This window comes from Salarias fasciatus, chromosome 19 (assembly GCF_902148845.1).
Source record: "Salarias fasciatus chromosome 19, fSalaFa1.1, whole genome shotgun sequence".
Classification (NCBI taxonomy): Eukaryota; Metazoa; Chordata; class Actinopteri; order Blenniiformes; family Blenniidae; genus Salarias; species Salarias fasciatus.
In genome coordinates, this window is record NC_043763.1 from 151878 (window position 1) to 170838 (window position 18961).

The 18961-nt window shown below is 43.6% G+C and overlaps 1 protein-coding gene and 1 long non-coding RNA gene across 7 annotated transcripts in view; one reads left to right on the forward strand and one right to left on the reverse strand.

Moving 5' to 3' along the window:
• atp10d (ATPase phospholipid transporting 10D) overlaps positions 1-18961 on the forward strand; it is a 98537-nt gene that overhangs the window by 38797 nt on the left and 40779 nt on the right. For all 6 annotated transcript variants that reach the window (XM_030116624.1, XM_030116627.1, XM_030116626.1 and 3 more), the window contains 3 exons: positions 2846-3098; positions 3192-3400; positions 3543-3728. In XM_030116624.1, coding sequence (XP_029972484.1) covers positions 2846-3098; positions 3192-3400; positions 3543-3728 — 648 coding nt within the window. The remainder of the gene's footprint in view (positions 1-2845; positions 3099-3191; positions 3401-3542; positions 3729-18961) is intronic.
• LOC115406528 (uncharacterized) lies at positions 17846-18758 on the reverse strand. Its single transcript, XR_003933547.1, has 3 exons — positions 18724-18758; positions 18376-18502; positions 17846-17883 (listed from the first exon to the last, which is right to left on the reverse strand). It is a non-coding gene; the product is annotated as an uncharacterized LOC115406528 (long non-coding RNA).

The window sequence follows — 18961 nt, forward strand, 5'->3', positions numbered from 1 at the left end:
TTTTCTGCAGAGAAGCAAATTCAAGCAGAGCAGTGACTGACTATTATCTATTTTTTAGTTTTAGTGAACCTCAAACATCTGAACAGTTGTTTACTTCTATGAAGCAACAAAAAATACTTTTGATGATAAAATAACTACAGATTTAGAACATAACCTGAAATAATAATCTATTCACAGATGTGTGTGTGTGCATGTGCGTGTGTGTGTGCGTGCGTGCGTGTGTGTACACTCAAGAGTGTGGTAGCCCATTTAAGCATTCTTCCCTGACTGCAGGGGTCACAGCAGGACCTGTACCAGAGCTTTGGCCTCACCATTTTAACCCTCCGTGCACAGGTTGATGCACGACCTCTGGTTGATTCAGCAACTGTAAAATGTTGAAATATGAACTATTTAACTCCCCCCCCCCCAAAAAAAAAAACAAAACAAAACATGTGTATTGCTTTGTATTGATGTAGATAAGTGTTTTTGTATCTCTGATTTTCACTCTGTGGGACGAGGAACTTCCCTTGATCCAGACTCTGGAAATACCTTTTTTCTTTTTTATCATGAAAGGCTATTTATGAAATTAAGGATATTATGAAATTCTAGTGATAGAATTAGTGCTGTCATGCGATCAAAAAAATTAATCTAATTAATTACAGGATTTGTAATTAATTAATCCAGTTAATTGCATTTTAATCTCATATCTGCTTTGGGTCCCCAAGTGAACAATTCAAATTCAGGGACGATACAGGATTGCAGTGCATGACTCATCAAATGAATATACTGAGAAGAGAAGATTTGAAATCCACGTTTTTGTTAATGATGAATGAAGCTCAGTCAGGACGTCTCGTCCAAAAATAAATTATAAGCACAGTCAGGAAACTTAAATAACACTTTCAGTGAGTTTCATTAAAGAAATTCAAAAGAAGAAAAAGTTTAAGTACATCCCAGCAAACCAATTAGGCCTGGTGCACTATTAAAAAATGTAGTACAAATATTGATAAAAACAATTCTGAAATAAAATAAGGCTGAGTCTCAAACAGCCACTGAAGCAAACTGAATTCAAAATGAATACCTAAGCTAACTTAATACAGCAATTTAAAATGAACACTACAAGTATAACATGCCTCTAAATAAGACAATAGCTCCATTCACATTGAATTGCCAACCAAGTGTGCTATAATTAATCTTAGATTGATTTTTTTAGTGCACTAATTTGCGGTGTAATTAATTAATCTAATTAATGCACTAAAGTGACAGCCCTAGATAGAATATAACGGAATGGAAAAGAAGTCCCAAAGTATTGTAATGATCTGTCATCACAGATCATTACAGTATGAATTCACCTTGCAAAGAAAATAAAAATAACACACACATGCAGTACTGTGGCGCTACAACGCCGTGACCTGTACTCCCAGAGCGACGGCCTCGTCCTGCTGGATCAGATGTGGGGATGAATCCCTGCTGCTGACCGGTCCAGACGGCTCCACTGATCACAGTCAATGCAAAACCAGGGGTGACGGCTCTTTTGCATCCACTGCCCTGCGCCTCTGGAATGAGCTGCCCCCCCGGACCCCCGCTCCCTGGACTCGGTGGAGGCCTTCAAGGAACTATTGAAGACATATTTGTTTCAGAAGGCTTTCTAGACCCCCAGTGTTTTCTTGGCAGGAACATGTACTGTTTATATGTTCTTACTCTGTGAAGCACTTTGTGACCGTCTGTGAAAAGCGCTACATAAATAAATTTTACTTACTTGCTTACTTACAATGCATCAAACAGTGAAACACTGCCACCTGCTGGCTCGTTGCTGCGCTCGCCAATGGTGGCAGACGGGAATCAAAAAAAGGTCCATCATTACAGACTGTGCTTCCTAGAGGAAACAAAGTTAGTATGAGAGACCAAAAGAAGACACAAACGTTCTATACGTAAACCAAAAAACACGAAGTGCTTTACAGCATTGAAACAAATAACTGCATAAAAAGAAAGGAAGCCAGACCCCCCCCCCCCACCCCCACCCCCACCCCAAACATCAAGAGAATAAAACAATAACAACACATAATACAGTAAAACACTCTCTCTCACACACACACAAACACACACACACACACACACACAAATACAAAACAAATCTATCTAGTGGGCAGAGTTCTGGTGCAGCAGGCCTCATGTGATTAGTGAAATATGTTGGAAAACAGTGTATGTTGACATCAAAATAAGGATGATTTTATGTTATAAATTAGCCCTAACTAATTAACTAATTAGCAGTAAAACTCTGTGTCTGTTGAAAGAGTTCAGATGTCCACAACCTCTTGTAAAGAGCAGCTACCTTCCAGCGGTGAGCTGTGTCCTCGCTGAGTTCCATTCATCAATGCAGGGCTGCTGTGCCTTGTTGGGAGAGGGGTCGCCTTGCAGTCGGAAGGTTGTTGGTTTGATTCTCCAGCTACCCCTGTCTAAGTGTCACAGTGTTGAGCGAGACACTGAACCCCAAACTGCTCCCTGTGGACAGATTGAAGACCTTACATAGCAGACGCCTTCACTAGTGTGTGTGTGTGTGTGTGTGTGTGTGTGTGCGCATGCATGGGTGAGCGTGATAATGCAGTGTTGCTGTGTAAAAAGCATACTCTTTACCATGCTTTCTCACCTTGTTTTTTTTCCCTTTATATGTGAAAATGTTTTTCTTTCTTTCTTTCTCAGATTTCTAGGAATCTGAATGTAAATGGCTCTATCTGAAAAATGGAATTTAACTGAATTAGCCAGGTTGTCCTAATGGTACTGCTGATGAAAAGTGCATGAAAAGTCCATTTGTTTCTGATGAAATTTTGTATTTTATAACTCACATCAAGTTTTCTCCTCTCTTGCACAGGTGCTGATTCCTATTTCTCTGTATGTGTCCATTGAGATCGTGAAACTGGGTCAGATCTACTTCATCCATAATGACTTAGCCCTGTACAATGAGCAGCTGGACTCAAAGATCCAGTGTCGGGCCCTGAACATCACTGAGGACCTAGGTCAGATCCAGTACCTGTTCTCTGACAAAACCGGTACCTTAACAGAAAACAAGATGGTGTTTCGCCGGTGCAGTATCTTTGGGGTTGAATATCCTCATGAGGAAAACGGTGAGACATAATTAACGCAAAATGTCTTTGTCATTTATCTGTTTTGTCTCAACCAAGCCAAAGCTCATAACGATGTGATTGTGCTGCTGTCAGGTCGGAGGCTGCAGGAGTATGAGGCCGAGGAGATCAGTGGTGCTGGTTGTACTGTTCCGTCCAGATCAGACGGCAGAAGGAAATCTCTGAGTTGTCGCTCTCTCAGCTGCAATCGCAGCTCGGTGTCTCTACACACTCTGACTGCCGAGGTAGCTGAGGATGACCCACTGACCATCAGGCACAACGCCAGCACCTTCTGCAGTCACTCGGTAAGCTCACACACACACACACACACACACTTTCTGCTTTCTTGGCGCAAAAATCCAGATGTTTTGTTTCGTAACTGAATTTAATTCACACTTACTCCGATTCCACAAGACTAATTACAGCTGCTATCATGTCTGTATTTAGGAGAGGAATGTGATAACTGACTCTGAGCTGGAGGGGAAGTTGAATTGGCTTTGTCCTTCTGTGCTGCCTGACTTGTCGTCTGAGAGCCCATCCAACGTAGAGCTCACCTACATCACTGACTTCTTCTTAGCTTTGGCTATCTGTAACAGTGTGGTGGTCTCCTCACCCAGCCAGGATCCACACCTGGTGAGTACATATTCAACTTTATTGAAATAAATCAATGAATTACAAGATTTAAAATCCCTAATTCATTTATGGCAATTAAAAACATTTTATTTGAATCTAAATGTTTCATCCAACAGGCAATATTTTTCATTTAGTTTTCTGATTTTTGCTGATAGACGGTTTAATTCAACAAATCATTTGTGGGTTTTATTAGGTGTCGTAATATAGTAGCAATAACCTTCGCGTTAGCTGGTGGCTATATGTTTAGTGTTGAGGTGATGCAAATATTTTAATTTCTTGGTGATCTCTACTCAACCACAGACCTGACTGAAGAATGTGACCATAGACCTGACCAAAGACTGTCAACCACAGACCTGACTGGAGAGTTTCGTTTAGTTTTGTTTATTTGGGCATATCACATAACAAACATATCAACAAGAATATGCCAAACCATTCAATGAAAGCCCAAAAGGAGTAGGCTGAAGCAGAAGCTTATCAGTGCCGACCCCTTCCCATATCTCTTAATTATATCACTGAGGGTCACATGGCAATGTTGTTGTATTTATACATGTTTTATCATCCATACCCAGGCCATTACACAGCAACATGTGCATGTGCCTGCCTATGAATGTGTGTGTGTTATGTAGTACAAGATTCATATCCTGGCATGCCACACAAGTGTGTGTGCATGCCTGGACATGAGCTGCAACATTAACCATACATAATCATTATTCAAACCAAGCAAGCAATATTTCATATTATTACAGTATACTCATAATCATACTATGTCTGACAGTATTATTATATTTTGTGTGTTCATTATCCATACCCAGGCCCATGCACCCTAACACGTGCATGTGCCTGTTTATGAGTGTGTGTGTGTTATGTCGTACAGTATTCACATCCAGTGTTATGTTTCTCTGGCATATTTATCAAAAATACGGCGCATATACAGTTTTTTAAATTGATGTATAGTTATGGCACTTTTTAGGTTCCCATCTAAGCTGTTCCATAGATTTACGCCTCTCCGGGTAATACATTGGCTTTTGAGGGTCGTACGAACACGTTGAGCTTTTAAATTAAGCATTTGCCTGGAAGAATAATTGCCCTCTCTATTAGCAGACAATTTATGTTACCAGGAAGTAAATTGTTTCTTGCCTTGTAAAGTATTAACAAAGATTTCAAATTTACTAAATCCTCAAGCTTTAGAAGGCTAGATCTCAGTAACAATGAGTTTGTATGGTCCTTGAAGCCCACATCGTGAATGATCCTAAAATGATGTCCCTCAATGAGATTGTGCCGAGGTCTTTAGAACAATGTTTTTATATTTCATCTTTAGCTGCTGCCATGTGGCTTCTTCCCTGCGGGATTACAACTAAAAGAAATACCTTAATTGGTGACCATTTAAACAGTTTTCCTGTAATAATATTCAATATTCAATAATATTCTGACATAAAGGACTACATTTAAACTTATGCATTGACACAGGGGAGAAATTTTCTGCCACGCCACCTCCCCCTCTTTCGCTGCTGCAGCGTGTTGCATTTTTTTCAAAAACTGTGTTCCAGCTTCCATATGTTGCTCTCCGCTTCTCTGTTGCCATGGTGACTCGTCGAATCGGCGCTCCATTGATGCTGGCTTTTTATAGTTGTCGTGCACATGCTAAACTCCAGGTGAAACTCCTTGAAGTTGAGTAATACAACTCAAATCAGCTGTTGTGTAACCAAAAACCCAGCGTTTTCCCTTTCAGAGTAGATCAACACACAGTTCAGGATTAATCTCAGAGTTTTTTCAACCTGCTTGGTGAAATAGACCCCTGAACAGTTGTTCCTATCCTTACAACAAAATAAACAAAACACTTCAATCAGGGATTTTGATGAAACATAGACCGATTTGGTTTTTTCAGGGCTGATACCTATCATCAGTAGTCAAGGTGGCTGATAACCCATATTTTCAGTTGATATTCATTTGTAATAAAAATGTTGAATAGTACAAACTGACAGCACTGAGTACAAAGGCTCTCGGACTTACGTAGCTACTTCCTGTTTGTGTTTTGTAGGCTATCGGCAGGGTTTTCAGTGTTTTTATCATTGTTTGTCTTTTTCTGAGTGAGGAAATGTATATTTGTTAGTATTGAAGTCATTAACGTTTGTCTTTTGTGTTTAGGAATTGATATCAGAATAATTTGTTCCAGCAAGTTCCACAAGTATTACGCTAACTGTTAGCATGTCAGTTGGTTTCCCATACGAGTCAGCATTAAACAAGTGGGCATTTTTTCATAATGCTTGTTGTGATCTACTGTGTTTTACGCCATCTCATCCGTGTGGAAAGCAACATTCAGCCTTTATATCATTAATCTGCCTGTCAGCAGACAAAGCTCTTCTCTCCAGAGTTTATTTCACAGACAAAGCTTCTTTACTCCTCTCCTCTGTGCACATATATTAATGGCTCTATGCATATATATATCTATGGCTCTGTGTATATCTATGTGCATGCAGCTTTCACTGCTGATTGGCTGTTAGCCCTGCCAGCTCAGAGTGTAACCAATCAGAATAAACCAATTTTTTTTTGTATTAAACTGGTGATTTTGCATGCTAATTACAAGTTCAGAAATGATGTGATAAATCACGATTAACTCCAAAAGATCTGCGATGAATTAGTTTAAAAAATGTCATCGATTGACAGCACCAGTTACTGAATTAATTTCTCTGCCTGATAATCACAGACAGGTCACGGCAGGGGCCCCAGGAATCGCTCTCATTAAAAAACGCAAGTGACTTTTAAAGACGACATTGGCAGTCAGTAAGTTAAACAAAAGCCTGGAAATAAAACACGATCAGAATTCATAATTCATTGTCAACACTGTCAAAGGCATACAAACGTCTTTGGTGTCCAGCGAGAGTAGTGCTTTATGAACTTTATCCACAGAAAAAAGAACAAAATGAAAGGATTGAGCATTAAAAATAAACTCATCAGTCATGTCAGAGGAAGGCGAGGCTTTTAAGAGTAGTAAACTGTTCAGACAGCTAATAGTTCTCTGGGGCGACAGTTGCTCAGTTGGTAGAGCGGGTTGTCTTTTAACCGGAAGGTTGGCGGTTCGATCCCCGCTCCTGCAGGCGTAAAACTGTTGTTTTGTCCTTGGGCAAGACACTTCACCCACCTTGCCTAAGTATGAAAGTTGTGAGAGTGAATGGTTGGTGGTGGTGGGAGGGGCCGATGGCGCAGACTGGCAGCCTCGCTTCCGTCAGTCTGCCCCAGTGCAGCTGTGGCTACAGCAGTAGCTTACCACCACCCAGCATGGAGAGAATGAAGAATGTAAAGTGTCTCTGAGTGTCCAGAACAGCGCTATATAAAATCAATGCATTATTATTATTATTATCTTTTCCTGCGTGCATGAGGATGAGGCTCGTCCGGAGCGGGGCTGGTCTTCAGTGGACATTTCTCCCCTTTCAAAGCACCCATCCCATTCAGAAACCTGCGTTCTCCCCAGGGCACCGTCTTTATACGCCTCCTGGACCATGCTGAGTGTTTCTGAGGCAGTTTTTCCAAGCAAAAAACAAAATCTGATGCTTGCGCGCTGATCACGTTTAGTGATGTGTTCTGCCATTTTGTGCTTTTCCGAAGAAGGGGGTCCTGCTGTGCTGACGTCGGCGCTGTGTGTGCTTTCCCTGTGTAACTTTGTGAGACGATAATTTGCAGAGATCTGCACAAGAACATGCTGTAGTGAGACTGAACAACCAAAACTCTGAAATCATTCTTGTTTTAATTTTATAAACACAGTCTGGTTTCTTTCCAGTACCCCCTCGTGTATATATATATATATATTAGGGGTGGGAATCGATTAAAAAAATATATCTAATTAATTAGGGCCTTTGTAATTAATTAATCTCAATTAATCGCATATCGATATTTGACCCGAGATCAGTGAGAACCTTTCTTTTTCTAATGGATTTTGGTATAGTGAATCAATATAGTGATACATAAGCTTAAGCAACAAAACACTGTTCATTTTTTCAGCAAGGAAGGAGGAATTTAATCAAGACAAATAAACCAATACACACTGATTAGTGCAACTTTTGTTGGGCTGGGCGAGGGTCCTGGAAGTAGTCGGAGTGACGTCCTCTTCCACTCTAGCTGTATGCCAGGCTTGCGTGTTGGCCGCATCTGCGACATGCTTAGCATTCAGATGATACAGCAGGCTCGATGTGCTGCGATGGGATGCAAATTCTTTGCTGCACAATGTGCATCCAGCTGTGGTTTTATCCACGCTGCCATCCGCTGGCTTTTTAAATCTAAATTTTCTGTGCACGAGACCAAGCAGTGCGCTGTCGTCGGGAGCAGTGTTGCCAACTCCCCAGTAAGGAAAGCCACTATTGGCTGTCCTAAAAGTCGCCAGAAGTCGCTAGATGAGGTCGTTACCTAATTTGCAATTTGCATGTAATTGTAATGGACGCTGTAGGAGAGAGGAGTAACGTCATGGGAGAAGCAAAATGTGAGTTAAAAAAAACACCCTAAATATGTTTAGAACTACAAATGAATTTTCTTCTGTTGATTCTTGGTTTGTCAGCAAGTGAGCAGTGGCGTATTTGCGCACACGCGATTCATTTGAAGTGTGGAGGAGTGGTGTGGGTCTGCTCTCTGCTCTGCCTGCAGCAGGGGGCGCTGCTGAGACCGGCCGCCTGTGAGAGCTTTGGGACGGGGGAGGGGCTCACGCAGCTCCGCAGCTCATTGAGGACAGCAGCTGCAGAACGAGACGTCCTGTCACGTCTCCAGAGCTCCAGAAAAAGTCGCTAAATTTGTCGCTAGTCGCTTTTGACAAAAAAAGTCGGCAGGAGGCTTTGGAAAGTCGCCAGATTTAACGAGAAAGTCACCAAGTCGGGAGCTGTTTCGTTGTTGTGTCACAGCGAAATATGTCCGGGTGAAACTCATCCGGTGACAAACTGTCCGCGACAATTTGCAATATTTTTTTTATCGCATTAAAATTTCTGTAATTAATTAATCATAACTAACGCGTTAAAGTCACAGCCTTTATATGTGTATATATATATATATATATATATATATATATATATATATATATATATATATATAATGTGTATATATATATATATATATGCATATACACACACGTTGATTTAAAGAAAAAAACCTGCAGCCAGAGTTGCGTTCAAGTTGGGCTTTTCTAACAAACTGGAAACACTGCTGGGTGGAGGCTGAGTCAGGAAGAGGTGGTTTACACCAGCAGAGATCAGCTGCCATGGAAACAGCCAACAAGCTGGAGGGAGAGACCTGCTGCGTCAGTGCTACTGCTAGCTAGCTAGCTCTTTGTAGCCACTGCTAGCGGTTCACAAGCAAGGATTTTACATACTGTACAACAAATGGAAGAAATATGACTGAACAGTTCGTGAACATATCGGCAACATACCTGCGGCCCTCCAGGACTGGAGTTTGACACCCCTGATTTAATGGGATCGGAGGGGCTATATTTCAGTGGAGACAGAGCCCTCTACTTATCATAAAGCACAACTGCGATAGAAAATGATCACTAATCTCTGACGTCACGTGTAGCTGGTTACGTGTCCGTTAGAAGTCCCGGTCACACGTGTAGAACAAATTGCAAATGCTGACACCCCTAGTAGCTACTAGTGTTACAGTTGTTTATCTAATTATGATGACGTTACCATGTTGAAAAAAAAGAACCGTCTTGCGTCTTCCTCTATTTTTTTTTTTTTTTTTTTTTTTTTTTTTTTCACCAAAATTGTAGGGGAGCATATTTTGATAATACAATCCCCCCATCAAATAAAGCTCCCAGTACTCATTGCACGAATAAATCATTAGTATTCACCCCCAATACCCCTGTATCATTAATCCAGCTAGTTTTAATGTGTATTATATGTAATTTAGGGTGGTAGCATATTTTGATAATTCACTTGCACCCCATCAAATAATGCTCCCCTCAAAAGTCTGAAGCGGGCCTCGGCTCTGCCATGCAAACTTCCACTGCAATCCTACAGTATCTGGACAATGGTAGGGCACAATCTTCGTCTTGAAGGATGAGTCAGCCATTATAGCAAAGGGGTATGGAGTCCAGCAAAGCAGAGAGGGCATTACAGCAGCTGAATCCTGGCACAGATGTGAAGCAAATCATGGTCACATGATGGCTCGGTACACTCTCAGTACACACTTCGCAAAGACAGTTGGAATTTAAGAGTCCCATATGCAACATGCATTACAACAGCATGGCTTCAAGGCATAAAACTAGGTCCTGAACTGGCCTGCTGCATTCCAACAGAAAGACAAAAGACCTGATAAGAAAGTATTTTAAAGCTAGGGTTGGCGATCTGAATGAGATACATTTGTTTTGAAATACTGGTTAAAGTGATCAATGTGACCCGATGGGAAGCAATTCATAGTGTATTTTTAAAGTAGTTTGGAAAATATCTGCTATCTACAGCAGGAGGAAAACGGGAAAAACAGCAACCAATAGTCTTAAGGGGACACCTTTTTTTAAACCAATCAAATCCCTTCGCCGTTCGACCTGCCCCCTGCGCGTACATGTACACGTGCACTGACCCTGGTTCAGTGCGCATAGAAGGACGGAGCGTCGTTGCAGAACGGCGGAGACGAATTTTTGGGGGTTTACTTACCGTTGAGTGCGCCATAACTTGGCGTAGTGCAAATAAAGAAAAACGAAGAAACGAAGATAGGACAGGTTACGGCAGGAACGCACTGGACGCGGAAGCGCCGCGCGAACGTCTCCACTCCCAACAGGAGCTCCTCCAATGGGGTGGGAGCTGGGCGGAGCTAGCTCGGCGGAGCCTTGGGGAGATGCTACATGCTAACGCTAGTTTTCCAAGATTGCCAACCCTAGCTTTAAATCTTTCCACATTTTTGGCACAAATATGTTTTCCCCTTGGGAACATTCAAAATGTGCCCACCTTGAGCATGATTCACACTGCACTTGTAAAAAAAAAAAACAAGGTTTGTAACCAAGCTGCACAATTGTGTTTATTATTTTAGAACAAGCAGTTGTGAGCAAATTAATAAGCACACATTTCATTTTACTTTACCATTTCTATCGTGCTCTTCTTGCAGTCTGCTTCCAGGTAGGAGCAAGCCAAGCAATAACCTTACACATTCCCTTAAAAAAATTCCAAAATATTTTGAACTTAACATACAAAGCACGCTGATATGAGCAAACGAATAATATTAAATGTAGAATTTGTGTTTGACCCCACTGACCTGTGGACTGAAGCAGAGCACAAGCCAAATCTAACCGCACCTGGCCAACAGCCTGGCAGGATGTCTGAACATGGCTGACGGCGCCATGCTCCATGTGCTCCTCTGCAAACTGAAAAAGTAAGACATTAATGAAAGTGGTGGTGTGATTTTACAAACTTTCCCTCCTGTGTAGTATGAAAAATACTGTTTTGTCTGCATAACAATAAAAAGCAAATCAATGACAGATTATGGTTTCAATACAGCCAAATATTCTTAAAGGGCCTGTATCTTGCTTTTTTAGCTCGTCCAAACCCCATTATTGGCATTAACATGGTAATAGTTTATTTTTGGCTCTAAGTAAAAGTCATTTTGTGTTAAATAAAAGATTTCCGGGGGCTAATTGTGAAACCCGGAAGAGAAAACGCTCTCTTTCACTGAAAATCCTGCCTCTCCCCCTGTGGACTTTGACTGACAGCGTACTTCAACCACAGTTGAGCTAAGCTAACTACGATTCTAACAGCTGGGAGCCAGCCACTGGATGCACAGACACAAAAAAGGTATTTATGAGCTTATCTCACTTTGTAAATGATCGGGATAGGGCATGGGTCCAAAATCTTCAGAGTATTCCTTTAACAATTTGAACAAGTCAACACCCACTTATTCAAACAAGAACTGGAGTGAGCTGAAAAATGACCAACAGGTCAAACTTGAACACGAACAGTTTACAGATTGCAACCTCTGTCTTCAGTGCTGTCTTCTCCATTTGAAAATTCCCGTAGCGTCTCAAACATAGAAATCATTGAATAATAAATATTGTTTTCCATACATGCACAATTGGATTATTAACACATGATCTTGTCCTATAGTATGATCTTGGCCTATCAATCAAAGACAGTCTTTAATGTGTTGAAAATTTGACAAAGTGATTAAAGATATGAATGGCAGAGTACATTGAAAAGGTTGTATGACAGGCTTTAGTCATCCATGCCTTGAAGCCCATCTTACGCAGCCCACACACAAACGGCTTCTGCTCCACCTGAACACACTGGTGCTCGAGCAAGTCTGTTGCCTGGTGGAAAATCTGCATGCACTGGGTGCACTGCAGTGACCTGTCCTGACTCACCATGCACTGATGCTCATGTGGGTTTGCCAGGTGGGAGATATCGTGTCCACAAGCCCCACACTTGTGTTCCCCTTCTGTCCCGACTTGCAGGGAGGTCTGCTGGGCCTGAGCAGGGTGCTGCTGGCTCCCGGTGTGTTGCTGGCCATGCTGGCTGTGCTGTCCATGCTGACTTTGTTGCTGCTGCAACAAAAAGGTGTTATGGAGCATGAAAAAAGAAACTGATTTCTGTAAATAATAATTATTAAAATTACACTTCTCAAAGACGCTGCTGTCTTTGCTTCCTCACCTCCTCCTTCAGTTTGACCCACTGACTTGGGAAGCAAGATGGCGCCTGCGTCTGTTTGGGCTGCTCCTGTGCCGACTCCCTGGGTTGTTTTTGGTCGTTCTCGCTGTCATAGCGACTTTGATGGTCAGCGATTGTGTTTGTGCTATAAGGACTTATGATCGCAGCTCTCTCCTTGGAGTTAAGGAGTCTATGGAATGCCTCTGTAGTGACTGGGACAGCTACAAGCAGGCGTTCCCTCCACCGTTTGTTTGCCCCCCACCTCGCAGGATTACCTGTTGCCTCTTCGTCGCCGTCCGGGTAATCGAAAGAGGAGGAAAGAGGCTGCCGAGCCGGTGTCCAGGTCCGGGTTAAGCGTGTAATGAAGCACGCTGCTCGTGGAGGACTTCACCGAGGCTACAGGTGGCTGCGCCCCATTCCTCTCGACACGACCGACGCCGCAGACATCCTTCCGCCTCTCGCAGCCTCTCTGCATGGCCGTGCTCCTTTCCTGCAGCGCTGGATCCCCGCTGAATGCGCTCCGTGGTCATCGGTTTTTCACTGATTCCCAGTATTTACATCCCCAGAGCAGCGTGGGTCCTGCCGCTGTTCCAGCTGGTCATCACGTGACCGTGGGAGATGCCTGCAGCCAATCCCGCTGCGCACGGCGAGCCGCACGGACTCGTCATCCCTCTCATCGTGCAGGATCGGATTATTTAATTCACGCTCGATAGCAAACAAAGCCTTCTCCCTTAATGAGCTTTTCATCAGGGAAAAACTCCAATTCTTTTGCCTTGCTGAAACGTGGCAGAAGGAGGATGAGTTCATTCTTTAAATGAACCGTGTCCTGAGGCTGTCTGGCTCTGGGGAGGCCCCGCCCCTGCCGCCGTGGAGGAGGTCTGGCCGTGGTGCACCGGGACAGGGACACCTGTGGTCTTATGAACACTGAGCACTTCTCATCCTTTGAAGCACTTATGATCAAAGTTGGCACTTCAGACATGTTTTATTGTATTTTAATCTATCGCCCTCCGGGCCCTGCTGGGGGCTTTTTAAGGGATTTCTCTGACTTTTTATCATCAATAATCCGCCTGGTAAGAGTTGTGCTTATGGGTGATTTTAACTTACACATTGATGATAACACATGCAGCCCAGCAACTGAACTTTATCCATGACTGAGGCTTTTAACTTCAAACAACATGTGTCAGGCCCCACCCACACCAAACGTCACACTCTGGACCTCGTTTTTTCTTTGGGTCTGCATGTTGACAATGTCTGTGTGGAAGATGTGCATTTGAGTGACCATCACTGTGTCTTCTTTGAACTAAGCGCCCCACCTGAGTCCAGGTGTGTTCCAACTCAGTCAGAGAGGAGGATTATCACAGAGGCAACAGCCACGCATCTCTGTGATAGGTTCGACCCTTCTCTCTTTAATGACTGCACTGACATTGATGATTTTATGCACTGTTTTAACAGTCACTGTGGGTCTATTCTGGGTCAAGTAGCACCACTTAAAACTAATAATGTGTGCCGCAAACAGTCCTGTCCCTGGATCAATGATGCAATTTTGAGTCTAAGGAGAACATGTCGCCAAACTGAACGTTTGTGGAAATCTACGAAACTGGAGGTCCACAGGCTTCATTTAAGGGACCTCATAGCTTCCTTAAATAAGAAGTTAGAGGAGGCTCGGGCGACCTGTTTTCATCAGCTGATTTCCTCCAACAAAAAGAATCCCAAGGTGCTTTTTGATACAATCAGTTCTATTGTATCACCTGTTGTCCCTGCCACCTCGGCTCATTGTAATATCAGAAGTGATGAGTTCCTGAACTTTTTTATTGAGAAGGTCAGAGCTATAAAAGATGGTTTGCCTTTGTCATTGGCCCCATGCCAAGGACCTCAGCATTTGGGACCCCCCCCCCCTCTCAATGCTGGGCATCTTTCAAGCCCGTCACGCAAGAGGACATTTTATCTGTCATTCACAAAATGAAACCATCCTCTAGTAGTCTTGATGTTCTCCCTGTTAGACTCCTCCTGAACGTGTTTGATTTGATCGGGGAGTGTATTGTAGAAATGTTCAACATGTCACTGTCAGCTGGCGTGTTTCCACGTTCTCTCAAACATGCCATTGTGGAGCCACATTTAAAGAAAGCACGCTTGGACCCAACAGATGTTAAGAGCTTCAGGCCAATATCAAAAACTCTATGTCTGGCTAACGTCCTGGAGAAGGTGGTCTGTGTCCAACTTGCTTCCTTTCTGAAGACACACAACATACACGACATATTTCAATCTGGTTTCCGTGAGTTTCACTCAACCGAGACGGCCCTGTTGAAAGTGTCTAGTGACATTATGATGGCTGTGGACTCTGGCAAATGCACTGTACTGGTTTTACTAGACCCATCATCTGCCTTTGACACAGTCGACCATGGATCCTGATCAACAGACTGAGGGACTGGGCTCGGTTGTCAGGTCCCTTACCCGGTTGGTAGAACTTTCAGTGTTTCCGTTGACAATGTGATGTCTGATCCTGTGGAGCTTCTGTGGGGGGTGCCGCAGGGGTCTGTTCTTGGACCTATTTTGTTCTTGCTGTATATCCTCCCTCTTGGCAAGCTGATTCAGCAGTTCAGTGACGTGTCCTACCACCTGTACGCCGATGACCTGCAGCTGTACTGCTCCTTTAAGTCATCTGAGTCAGAAAAACTTAAGTCGCTGATGAGATGTCTGGCCAGAATTAATGAGTGGCTCTGTGAAAACAGTCTGCAGCTGAATTCAGACAAAACGGAGACTCTGTTGCCCCAGACAGTGCCATGTCTGCCATAAAACACCATCTTGGTGACCTGAACTGTTCAGCTAAAGGCAGCCTAAGAAATCTGGGTGTTATTTTTGATGAAGGAATGTCCTTGGAACACCACACCATTCAGCTTGTGAAAAACTGCTTTTTCCAAATTCGGAATATAGCTAAACTTCGAAAATGGTGTCCTTCAGAGAGTTGGAGTTGATGTACATGCGTTTGTCTCATCTCGCCTCAACTATTGTAACAGCCTGTTCACCTGCCTCAACAAAAAAGAACTGGCGCGCCTTCAAGTTGTCCAGAACTCCGCTGCACGGCTCCTGACCCGCACTCGTAGGAGAGCCCATATAAGTCCCATACTCAAGGACCTGCACTGGCTCCCTGTTTCATTCAGGATAAATTTTAAAATCTTGGTTTTGACATTTCTGGCTCTACACGGGCAGGCACCGGACTACATCAGGGGCCTGATCCAGCCCTATGTTTCCACTCACTGCTTGAGGTCCTCCAACCAAAACTTGTCAATGGCTCCCCGCACATGTTTCAAAACTCGAGGGGATAGATCATTTAAGGCAGCGGCACCGCGTCTCTGGAACAAGCTTCCCTGCTCGCTCAGGTCTCTGGACAATGTCGATTCTTTTAAAAAGAGCTAAAGACCTTTTTCTTTGAACAAGCCTTTTAGCCTGTATGGTACTGTTTTATCCTGTATATCTATATGTTTTCTGGCCTGCATGGTACTGTTTTATCTTGCATATTTATGTTATTTTAGTGATTGTATTTTGTATTTTGTATAGACTATTTTTATGTGAAGCACTTTGTGACCCTGGTCTGGGAAAAGGGCTATACAAATAAAGCTTACTTACTTACTTACTTACTTACTTCACTGTTTCAGCCTCAAGGCACGCCCTTGAGGTAGTATGGATGACAGAAGGTCTCTGTTGTGAGGGCACGTCTTCAGTCGTCTCCATGCTGCGTCCGGGATGTGGCTCAGTGGACGGCTCCAGCTGCTCAGGCATAGGCTCAAAGTTGATTTGATAAGTTTTGTTTATTTTTTGATTTGGAAAAGAATGTACAGTCTTCCCTGTGAATTGTCATGTATTAATTCAGAAGCTTTGGGAAGGATTTTAAGCTTTACTTGTATTTTTTTAATCACACCGCTATTATTTTGAACACAACTGTGTGAGACACATGAAGTAGTGGTATTGTCATCCCTACAAGGGACTTAGCCTACCTTGGATGTCTGACTCCTTCGGTACGGCTTAATGTGGCTGATGCTGTACTTTAGCCCCTTTTCCACTGCGCAGCTGGTCACGGTACGGGTCGGTCTGGTAGGATCGGATCGGTTAAAGCGTACCAGGCACAAATCACGTGTCGCGTTTCCATTTGCGGGGTTCCTGTTGTAATGTAGGCGGGGTGATGAACGGCCACAGGAAGTGACGTCATTACGCACCGGCAAACGCGCCGGCAAAACAAGACAAGACAAGCTCGTAATGTTTCAGTATTGAATAAAATTACATTTCAGTGAAGCGTGAGGCTGTGTTGTGGTCATGGAAATTCGGTAATAAATTATGAAGTCATTGAAAATCAGAGATGAGAAAATGTCTGAATCGTGTTGACACAATATAGATATTATATTGTGGTCACTGTAGAACCCCGAATCAACCATGGACACTTTATTATCCACGCATTCTGTTGCTCTAAAACATACTTGAACATATTTCTATACATTATAGCTCCAGTTTTATTTTGGCAGTAGTAGAAGTGTTATAATTTAGATCTGTTGTATATTAAGTTAGATCTCTTCGTCTTTTAGATTTCTGTTACTTATTTGCAAATTTCATTTATTTGCAGCCGTTTGTTCTACGAGCCTCCAGAACTGAATGTCTCCATGGTGAGATAAATAGTCTGTTCTGTTCTGTATGAAGCACAGATCTGCTCACATCTGGGTAAAAGTCATCATTTTTTTTCTGACAGACAGAAGTTTGCTGTTAAAGGTTTAGTTTAAAACCAGTCTTAGGAATTGTGCAGAGACTACATGCTTAACATGAGGCCAGCTCAGAAGAAGAGCTGGTTGATGACGGGAGAATTGTTTTATAAGGCTGCATTTAGTGACAGTTGTGTTTAAAGCTGTACCAGGGTAATATTAAATCAGTCCTGGCTTCTCCCTACATGTACATGACTCTGGCTCCACCTTACCTTTCGCTCTTCAACCAGCAGTCAGACTGAAGTGTGTGTTTCCATAAAGCAGCCTGTTACTGTAACGTGTCGCAGTGCAGAATTGTCTGAAGTTCATGATAATCACCATGTAAAATATTCAAAATATCACCACATACAACCTTTACAAATGAAGTTATTTCATCTCCATTCAGCACCACGACTTGGACAGAAATGCCAAATGCAAAAACACTGCTGTGCTTGTGTTGAGCAAGAACCAGTGAATTCAGACACATATGGGTGTGAAAACTGTTTTTATTGGAAAGGACATCAACACCACCAGTTGTTGAGTTGCTCCTGTGTAGCGCTGGTTTCTTGGAGTGTGGACCAGCAGAGAGACCTGCTGCAGGACCGTCTAAAGGCCTGGCTCTGCTGCTGCTGAGAGGACAAATCAGCCTCATTCAGCCTCGCTGCCCTGCTTCATCTTCAAGGAGCTGCAGGTTCAGACGCCGCTCCTCCTGCTGCTCCTCCTCCTGATGGACATGCCGTTCATCACGCTGCAGCTCCCAGCTCACCTGAAGCCTGAATTTCTCTCAGGGGCTCCGTCAGGTCTGGTTGGTGCTCCAGCCTCCTCCTGGGTAAAAAGCAAAGGGGGAAAGAGAGCAGTTCAGCAGACACTGCCACCCACACCCTGCCTCCACCCATCAGACACTGTGGTGGCAGCTGGTGGAGACGTTCCTGGACAGTAACACTGCTGGATGTTATTCCCAGGGTGTAAATGCAGAGTGTGGCCGATCAGCTGACTGCTCTGCTCTTCTGTAATGGATTCAATATGATCTATTGTCGTTTGTCCAGCAGTTTTTGCTACTTCACCAGTTTGTGTTCACTGTAACACTGGACGAGAGACAGCTGCTCAGCGTCCACAGTTCACCAGAGCAAAGTGGAGCTGCAGAAACAGCAGCATAGATTTATTTCAGTGCTCTGCATCAATAGTACTGCACACTGGGCCCTGGATCCAGCTGGAGCAGCAGTGGTGAACGTATCAATGTGATACTTGATAGAATACCAGTATAGATGCTGAATCCTTTCCTGCATTAACTACAGCATGAACAAAGCTGCTGCTCACCTCCCAGCTGCTGGGGCTTCATAACAGTCTGGCTGGAGGTGGAGTGGATGCTCCATCCTGCTCCTCCCTTCTCCACCCCTGGGCTCAGAGGACGACGACTCCTGGTCCAGGAGTGACTCCTGTCCTCCTGCAGAAACGTTATACAAACCACATTAATGCAACAGACAAGCTACATGGGAGATGATGTACAGCTGGGTGCAAAGCTAACTAGCCTAGCCGCGTGTTAATGCTAAGCAGCTAGCGCGCTGCGTTTATTTAAGACAAATTTAAGACAGAAACCTCAGATTTCAGTGGTGGATAACTACATGGTAACACTGGTGGTTGTACAGTTCAGAGTTTAAAACTTACCATCAGCTCCTCCTCAGCCGGGCGGCCGCTCCGTCCTCTCGCCTCCTCTGCTTCACTCGCCAGTCTATGTTCATAACTTCGGTCCATGGCATCAAAACACTGCCGGATCTTCCTCAGGATCCCACTGCAGCTGTTGTGATCCTTTATTTTTCTGTAATCTCTCCTCAGTTTCTTGCATTTTGCGCGGTGCTGACCGGGTCTGGAGCCGACGGAGAGCAGCCGCTCTGAGACTACGGTG